At 38.8% G+C, this 9,993-nt stretch overlaps 1 protein-coding gene across 6 annotated transcripts in view; it reads left to right on the top strand.

Moving 5' to 3' along the window:
* Nucleotides 1-9,993, top strand: part of APP (amyloid beta precursor protein) — a 251,592-nt gene that overhangs the window by 147,505 nt on the left and 94,094 nt on the right. For 2 of the 6 annotated variants that reach the window (XM_011358209.2, XM_023529517.1), the window contains exons 7-8: nucleotides 775-942; nucleotides 3,215-3,271. The exons of 2 other annotated variants lie outside the window; for them this stretch is intronic. In XM_011358209.2, the coding sequence (XP_011356511.1) occupies nucleotides 775-942; nucleotides 3,215-3,271 (225 nt within the window). The remainder of the gene's footprint in view (nucleotides 1-774; nucleotides 943-3,214; nucleotides 3,272-9,993) is intronic. 2 more of the 6 variants (XM_011358210.2, XM_023529518.1) reach the window with 1 other exon arrangement.

The following is a 9,993-nucleotide window of genomic DNA, read 5'->3' on the forward strand; positions in this document are numbered from 1 at the left end:
ACCTGTTCTTGGGGAGGGTGGTAAAGCATGTTGACGGGTAAGATGTGTTTTAATGTAAAACAATACGTGGTATGTATTAACAAATTAGAGTTGGTTGACTCTGTTTTATTTTTGGGACATTATTATCTAAAGGACAGATAAATATACAAATAAGATTGTTTTTAATTAGAGATAATTTAATCAACTTTAAGTCACATTCACAGATATTACATTACATAAAGCTTTCAAATAAAGACAGTCAGTGGACAGACTGGCTCTCTTTGAAAACTGGATCACATGTAAAATATTGTAATTATTTTATATTTCAAGTCAAAGCAATCACTTATTAAAGAGAATTAGATATTTGTGAGTTAAGTTTTTTGCATCCTAACCAAACACAATCCTTTTACCTTTAAAATTAATTCAAAGTTATCTTAAAAGAAATGCTTATTTTTTTATAGTGAAGAAATGTTTTGATGTGCAGACACTTTGAGACATTTACTATTAATCTAAAGCAGCTAAAAGATCTGTTCACCTCTAGCTAGAATCCTTTTATTACTACCATGAGTTACACTCATGAAACCAGATGTGAATGCACTGCTTTGTTTCGAAGGTAATCCTAATGTCCTGCTAGTTCATTAAATTCCTCGGTGAGTGTTTGGCAGATGCTGCCTAATAAACCCAGCACGAGTCACACTGGGAAGACCGATGCGTTAGAAAAGTAAACGTGTGTACATGAACCGCGAGCCGGTACCTTTTCATGCTAAATGTGGTTCCCACATCTCCTCTGATTAGAGGTGTGCTCTGAACAAGCCGAGACGGGGCCATGCCGAGCCATGATCTCCCGCTGGTACTTTGATGTGACTGAAGGGAAGTGCGCCCCGTTCTTTTACGGCGGATGTGGCGGCAACCGAAACAACTTTGACACAGAGGAGTACTGCATGGCCGTGTGTGGCAGCGTCAGTAAGTGGACCTTCCTCAAGCCTGGCCACCTTTCATCTTTCTCGCCACTGACTATGCTCCCTGTAACAGATTGGTTTTCCTGATTCTTGGGGTTGGGTCTGTTGCTACCACTAACCGAATGTCTGTCAGCCTCTTTGATCGCCAGGCATCTCCTCCAGTATGTTCGATTGTGGGCACACGTCTCGTCTCTCTCTCTAGTAAAGCATGGCCTTCGGTGTGTTCTCTTACTAGCTGTGGTGCATATGACTTGCAGTCTCTGGGGACCTTAGAGTGCTTCCCTTTAAGCCCAGCTGGAGTTGCTCTTTTGTCTTCTGAGCTGTTTTCTGCAAATGTATACATATGTGTTTGTCCGTGTACGTGTGTGTTCGAGTCCATGCTTGTGCACTACGTGTGCAAATAAGGGTTACCACTGGAAGCCAGGCCGATGAAGCTTCGGTTGCATGGATGGGTAAGGCATATTTGCTGTGATGAGAACCTTTACGTTATCTCATAACATGAGACTCTTTGTGGTGGCGAGGGAATGTGACCGAATTGAACACACGCACTTCCAATGCCAGGGGTAGACCTGTCGCTGTGGCCCCTGAGCTCACACGTGGACAGTTGCAATGCCAAGTTTTCATGTTTTCTCTTGGAATTAGAAAAAACTCAACGTTGGAAATTTCCAGTGACAGAAGGCTCAGGGAGTATAATTTTCAAAGCCTTTTCTCTTGAACTTGAAGCTTTTCATAAGTCTGAGAGAGAAACAAATCAAGTCTGAGTGACTTAAATTTGAGTTGAAACTTTTTCCACGAAGGTAGTTCTCAGGAAGTAATACACCAGACATATGGGACTTTTGTTCTTCACAGTCTTCCACATGAAATTCCCAATTATACTTAATATTTGTTCATGAGTAGGAAGTTTTAACTATTCAGAAAATAATTATTCAGCTTGATAAATTAAAGATTGAATTCAATAATTGTATATCTTTTTTGTTTTGTTTTGTTTTGTTTTGTTTGAGAGGGAGAGAGTCCTGCCTTTTCTCCCATGTTTTGTGAAGGTGACAGTCACCATTTCCTGCTTGGGATTCTTAGGGATTATATAAATGGTTCTCCAGTGGGATCATAGGATTAAGCTAACAACAACAGGACCTGCACCAACAAGACCAGCTGTTGTGAAGCCCAGTATCTAAGTGGAATCTGATGGAATAGTTCCTGTTGGTCTCTTTTGTAAGAGATGACTCCACTTCTGTCCTGTGTGAGAGCAGATGTAAGAACAGGCAACCACAAGGGCATCTGTCCTGGCTAGGATTGGATGATTGCACCTTCTAGCTCAAAAGACTCCTTTCTTCACTTTCAAACAAAGAAGTTAATTAGGTCAGGTAACAGGGAACACAATGGGGGATTCCGTTGCCTGGAGCCTCTGGAACAAAGGGCTTTTGTTAGTGATTATAACTGGTTTAGCTGCTGGGGGAGATTTTCTGGCGGATTTCCAGCTTTTTTCTCCCTTTCTCTTGAGGTGGATTTATTTTTTTGGAGTATAAATATGTATGTATATACTATATAAGAAAGAGGGTTTTTAAAACTTATCATCAGTGATGGATATGCCTCCAGAGTTAGAAATTGTCCCTCCCCAAAAACCCTTACGACAGCTCCTACGCACGCCCTCTTCATTTGGTCAGTTTGATTTGACTCAGACTGAGAGCAAGGAGCAGGTACCACAGGTCAGATGGAGCCTCTGGAAGTGCCCTGGATGGCACACATTTTCCTGAGGGATTTGCAAAAGGTAGGTGCTCCCGACAAGATGTGATGGATAAGGCAGGCAGTATTTAGTTTCAGGGGAAGTGGGTTACATAGTAATTTGTCAAGAAAGCAAATAGGAGAAGCTGAAGGTCAGCTAGAAAGGTGGTCAGATGAGTGGAAAGTAAAGCCTCAGCTGTAGTCAGAGCCGATAGCTGGAGGCCGCCCTGTGAACAGGGGAAATGATGGAGATGCTGGGAAGGGTGGATCAATGGGAATTGGTGATGGGAGCATGGGAGCAAGAAATGCTTCACCAGGGGGCCTGTACTACTACAGACAAAATATCCAGCATTCTGAGGTGTTATTGTGGAAGTATATTTATATCTTTACTTTGGTTCCACGCTGGGACCAAAACCTAGGATATTTGTTTAGTTTTTGTTTTGAATTCAACGATTTTGTTTTTTTCTTTGGTCAGTGGAATTCTTTGAGTGAGTTTCAGTCATCATTCCCATGTTTCTGTTTTTGTTTTTAGTTATGTTCTTTTATTTTCTCCATAGTGTCCCAAAGTTTACTCAAGACTACCCAGGAACCTCTCCCCCAAGATCCTGTTAAACGTATGTTGTAATTTATTTCAGGGGAGGGGAGGTGGGGTGGAGGAGTACATTGCATGGCCGGATTATAACTCCAGCATCATTGCCCTCTCTCTTTGCATGGTTCTGTTTCTTGAACACCTGTCTTTTAATAAGATGTTTATTTTCATTGCCTTACTCGTCGTCATGTCTAATTTTGCCGGAAAACTACAGATGTCGAGCTAAGGGCATCAACTAAGTTGCTTCTATATCTAATATTTCTTTTCATTTAGGGTTCTGCAAAATGTCGTATATACAGCATTACTATTGTGTTTTATTTGGCATCCCTGTTTTATTTCCTAAAGCTGACAAGATGCCATGATTTAACAAGAGGCCATGTTTATAGACTTGTTCCCCAGAAAAATATTTAATTATGCATGCATTGTACTAACTCTAGGGACTAATGTGTATGCACTGGCTTCAACTGTGTGTGTTTTAAGACAGCTGTTAAGCTTAAGAAGTGAAGAACTATCTCTTCTTCCTCTCCCTGAATGCACAACTAGCGGGACAGAGGTGCCAAATTTCTCTTTTTATCATTAAGAGATAGAGAAAGAGCTTCCTATTGAGAAATGTTCTCTCAACCTCCCTTACAATGCCTGTGCTTTGTGATGATTTCAATTGGTGTATCAGTCTTAGCTTGATTTAAAAACATGGTGTCAAAAATTACTCATTTTTATATTTAGATTATATCCAGAAATAGATTTATGTAGTATTAGGTTAGTGATAACATATACTGTCGATGCTTGTGGTTGCTAGGAGAAGGGACATAATTTCAGATGTAGCATAGATGTAATGAAAATTAGCATGTATTATCTGTATTCTAAAAAATTTAGTCTCAAAATTGATGAAACCAATTATCTTATTTTTAAGATAAATTATAGTTGGAGAATTATGTAATTTACAAAAGATTTTATCATAGACCATAAAGTTTTTTAATGGCTTCCATTAAATTTAAATCTATTCAAATTATGTATAACTTTTGAAGGCTGTGGTTGTTACTACCATAATAAACATTCCTATGATTATGAAAAAGCATTCTTTTTAAGAACATGGAAAGTATGGCAGGTGAGTAGACATATAGAGGAGTAGGAAAAATTGTAGATATTAGACTATAAGATTGATAATACATTGATCCGCATCGTGTGTTGCATTTTACCAGGCATTTTCATGGATCGTTTACTTCTCCAAGGAATACTTTGTGGGCATTTTCCTCATTTCCTTTGCACACATGAGAAAATGAAACTTAAAGAGTTTAGTGCCTTATTTCCAGCCATCAGACATAGCAGGACCAGGTTTGAAATCTAAATAATACTGTGGCCGTGCTCCATAGTCCAAGTGGCCAAGTATTCGGTTCTGACATTGTTTTCTAGATTAGAAAAATTACACTTGAGGTTCAGAGGCACATTTTGAGAATACAGAAGCTGGTGGAAATAAGTGATTATTAAAAACGTATTTTCTAAATGCCATGAATATAGCACACATCTATAAATTAAAATGTCTTTCCCACCCTTTTACAAAACAACAATTATTTTTACTTTAGTTTGCCATTTTAGCATGTAAAACAATTGTGTTTTCTCACTTTTATTAATTAATGGAAATGAACGTCATCATTTCATAAACTTTTTTTCATGAAGTACTTGCGTCCTCAACTTTTCCAAACAGACATTGAAAAGCTTTTGTAATTTTCTCTTTCCCAGTGACTTTTCTCCGTCTGCAGGTAGTGTGTTTGGGATCCTGATACCTTTTCATTCTAGGAGAGTGAAGTGTGACTTTGGCAGTTAAATTTTCTTATCTATCTACAGAGACCGTTCAATCACTGCAAGTGAAGGGTTTTGCAGTGCTAGTACAAACAGACTAGGAAAGCATATAATTTCTGGTTATTTATAGCCTGTGCAGCTCTGCTGTCTTATTTATAGCAAAGCTGCACATTTGAATCGAAAAAGTCATGGTCATCTGGAGGTCAAATGCAGATAGCAGCCTGGAGTTGGAGAAAATGAGCCAGACTGGAGAGGTGAGCGGGCCCATTTGACCTGGCAGCTTGGGCTTACACTTGGCTCCTTCACCAACCGAGGGCTAATTGGAAGGTATCTTCTTTCCCAAAGATGGTTGTTTTTACAGGTTTCTTGGTCTGAGTTGCTTCTAGTGAAATAATAAATGTGAAATGAGAGCGAAAAGGCTTTTCAGTTAAACTGATTACAAGGTGGTTCATATGGAGAAATGTGTGATACTCTACATTCATAAACACAATAATTTTCCTTTCAAAACTTATTATAATTGGGCATTTTTAGATTTTGAATAGTCATAAAAACAGATTTTGAGCATTCCAATTTTAAGGGATACTGATTTATTTATTTATTTTTTATTTTGTTTTTGCCAAAGATAGACATCTAAGCTATCGATAGAATGGATAGTGACATGAGGCTAAGGGCTTTCATTTTTGTCATAAACTTATGGATATCCCACTTGGGATAAAGAAGCTTGCAAAACCCGAGTCGTTCCTGATATTACTTTTGTGTCTGTCCGTTTGGTACAGTGCAAAAGTTTCACATTTGATCTGCCCAGTGCAAATTTTGTGAACAGTAACATTACTTACATTAATATTTATTAATCAGTTTACATTTCAAACAGAGAGTATGATTGGATTTTTCCCTAGTATTCGCCCCGTCAGATTGCATCTCAAAAGGTAAACAAACTGACTACTTCATGTCATTTCATCTCAGGGAGCATCATGCTGATTTTTAGTCCACTGACTGCACCAAGGGGTCACACCAAAGAGAATGACAGATGACCCTTTTGGCTCTTTTCCTTGCAGTGACTTTTGGTGCAAACAGTATCTACGCCAAGGTCTCTCGGCCCTGATGCTATTGACATCTTGGGCCAGATAGTTCATTGCTGTGGAGGCTCTCCTGTACATGGAGGATGTTTATCAGCATCCCTGGCCTCTACCCACTAGACGCTGGTAGCACCACCCCAACTGTGATCATTAAAAATATATTTAAACTTTGACATTTGTGCCCTGCGGGGGACAAAATCACCCCCAGTTAAGAACCTCCAATCTAGACTGGTGGTGTGCCCACGTCTGATTCAGAGATAGAACTAGGCTGGTGTAAACAGGTCTGCTCTCCAGAGACTTGAAGGCATGTTAAAGTATTAGAATGTCTGAAGCCTCCAGTTCTCAACAGATGTTTATGAAATTGAATTTGTTAGACCATTGTCCTAGCTTTGGATATTTGCAGGTTAGGTAGAAGTTGCTGTTCTGACTGTAGTACTTTTGTTAGATGTCTCAGTTTTTCCACTCTTGCTAGAGAAGCAGGGACTAAACCAGCAAACCCTGGGTTGGAAATGCATGTTCACCATACACTACCTCATCCTCCTTTCTGTGTGTCATCCTTATTTCCCAGAATCCCAGCATATGCTAGAGAACGACCATCTGTAGAGATGACACAGAGCCTTGCCACACAGGTTACTCGGCGTGTGGGATAGATCTTGGGATCAAGTTTATGGCCATAGGGTCTCTGCCAGACGGGGGAAGAGGCAAAGAGTGATTTCTTCTCATATCCAAATGGCCCATGTATAAAAGAATATGTGAGTCTACTTCCAGAGACTGTGAGAAAAATTGGAACTTATCAAATCAGGCCAAACCAGCATCCCCAAGTTCTAAGGCTTCAGAAGCACACAGTTTGCAAACTGTAGATAACTCACTATGCAGCCTTTGAATGGCACGTGCCACCTTCGCCCCAGAGTTGTTTATCCTGTCATAACAACAAGGCCATTTCGTCTTTGGCCAGACTTGAACCATTGTTCTTAATCTATATATTGTTCTTAAGCTGTACTTATTCTTCCGATTGTGAAATAGCAACTATTAGATCACATTACCACATTCCCTAATGCTAATGGAACTGTGATGTTTTAATGAAACTGCCGATCAGTATTAAAAACAATTAAAAGCATCAAAAGATGTGGTGGCATATTAAATTACAGGTCCCATCAGTGCCAATGAATTCTGTTAGGTCGGCAAGTATGAGCAGCTTACATCTTTGGTATCCAGAACTGATTATTATATTTAAAAAAATGGCCTTTTCCTTCAAGCTGTCCTAGTAAAACCCTAGCATTGAAAATAATTGATCTGCTCAGCAAACCAGCATTTAAAATTTTTTTTAAAAAGTTTATTTACTCAGAACAGTAAAAAATGCTCATTATTGTGTTCTCTATTCTTTAGCTATTTCCAAAGAAAAGTAATTGAATAAAGGGTCCTCAAACTTTCCTGTAAAAGGCCAGACAGTATTTTAGGTTGTTGTAGGCCGTATGGTCTCTGTTGTAAGTACTCAGCTCGACAATTGTAGATTGAAAGCAGCCACAGATAATAGATAAATGAATAGATATGGCTGTGTCCAATGAAACATTATTTACAAAAAGAGCAGGCTAACCCCTGGTTTAATAAAGCTGTTTCTTTTGAGCCTAGGATGTGCTGGTGATGAGCTAGGTATTTTGAGGAACCACCAGCAAAGTAAACCAAATACCTTGCTTTTTATAACCTGGCGGTTTCATTGATGTGATGAGACTCAAGTATGTGGTGGAATTAAAGAACAATATAAAGCAAAATATACAAGTGTAGGGAAAGCTCGATGTGGAAGGCTGGAATAAAATGAAATTGTTTTTATCCTTAAGACCTCTCCATAGAGGTTAACAGTTTCATCTGGCTTTTCACTGCTACGATTGCTATGAAAGTGGACAATATTGAAGATTTTGACTTTTTAAACTCATCTTCTGAGTGTTAAGCAACTGTGACAGGTCATCCCTTTATGATCCACCATTAACGAAGTCGAAAATTACTTCCAACAAATTGAAAAAAAAAAAAAAACACAATAACCGAAGGTTAAGAAATTCTAGATGCCAGTTATTATCACTTTTGCTTCACATATTTTTTAGATTGAGACTCAAGGGTGCTTTTAAATTTTGGTGCACGGTGTTAAATAGGATATAGATATTAATTAAAATAACATCAGCATTCATCCTTTCACACTCGTTTCACATATTTGAGAAAATTCTCATGTCAGTACATGTCCATAAGACATAAAAAAGAAATGTAGCTTGACTAGAGTAAACGCAGCATAGATTACATTTTTATTACCTTGTGTCTCCACAATGCATTGATGGTCTGCCAACTATGATTGCACTGGCTATAAAATAAGTGTGATGCACGAGCATGTCAGGGAGAAGTGCCTTTGTTCTTAATTTTTTTCTTTGGAGAGAGTCTGGTACCACATTTAAGGATCACGAACTTTTTTTTTCCACATTATAAATAGTTCCTCTAGCTCGGACTTGGTAGGGGTGATAAATATTTGAGTTTAGCATGTGTTAGGGATTTTGGCTATTTTGGAATTAGAGAAATGAAGCCTTTTTTTTTTTCCTTTTTCTTTTAAAGCTGAGGTGGCAGTCTGCAAAGCTCTGCCATGTTTTGAGATTAAATTTTCACATAAAATCCTTCTTTACAGGTTTATATTTCACCTGTATATAAATTATCCTCACTGCATATAAATTATCCTCACTGCCACATCTCATGTAAATCATAGCCATTTCAAGTGACAGTATTGCTAGCTCTGTATAAAATAGCATTTTCAGTGATAAGGCAGTGACTTATATAGGTTTTAATTTACTTTCATCTTCTGTTGTCAATGCTGTAGAAATAAATTGCCTTCCTGCTGACAAAAAGAGACTAATCAAATTTTCTCGTTAGAATCGAATGTTAGTAGATTGACTAAATGCCATTTATGGGCCCCTGTGAAGGAAAACATTTGCCCCGTAGTCTGATATAGGTGGTCACAGTTGTTACTATTTGAAGGTGGAGTTATTTCTTTTTTTTCTTCCTGAGCCCATTACGACTGTAAAATTATGTGTCACCCTAGAGGTTGAAGAAACAAACAAATATCAAAATGATTGGGGCAACTTTTTATGATGTCTCTGGTTTTTCCCCACATTCTTACTGTCTTTAGTATAAATGTGAAATAGAGTACCATGCAGCGATTATAAAATCAGAACTAAAAGGAGTATTTGGTGCCTGTACAGTTAAATTTGATGGTGTGTCTGATACAGAGGTCCTCCTAGTGGGCAAGGAGAATGGTTTCTACCGCATTCCGAAGTTACTATACCAGTTTTCACTCTGTTTTGAAGTAACTTCCCCTATAATCAAGTTTTCCCAGGGGAAACACAGGAACAGAAATGTTTCCTTGGCATTGTGTCCCTAAGGATGGTGGCGTATTTGGGGACAGGAACTTTGGGTACAACACCAGGGTTCATTAATAAGCTAGAAACAGATCTTTCCCCCACTTCCCCTCAAAACAATGGACCTCTGGCAGGTACACAGAAAGGACATTACAAGGTGATGTAGAAGTGTTGTGACCAGCCTTGACGCATCATTTTAAAACCTGAAATGAACCCTCACACACGTGAAAAGAGTACCTCCTTTAGTGTTTGCTCACCTATAGTTTAGGTGACAGTGTTTTATGGTTAGAGAGAGAAACAAATTTGATCCTTCCTGTGTGTGTATGGCGGGGGGGGCGGGGGGGGGGCCTTCCCCCTTCCATGAGAACCCTCATCACCTCCCCGCCGCCTTTCTCTCATTCAGCACAGAACTCTAAAATATGGTAACCCAATGATCTCAATTTTGGTCTTTGATGAAATCTTACTAGGTATATATGGGCATTTCC

Source organism: Pteropus vampyrus, unplaced genomic scaffold (genome assembly GCF_000151845.1).
Source record: "Pteropus vampyrus isolate Shadow unplaced genomic scaffold, Pvam_2.0 Scaffold38, whole genome shotgun sequence".
NCBI lineage: Eukaryota > Metazoa > Chordata > Mammalia > Chiroptera > Pteropodidae > Pteropus > Pteropus vampyrus.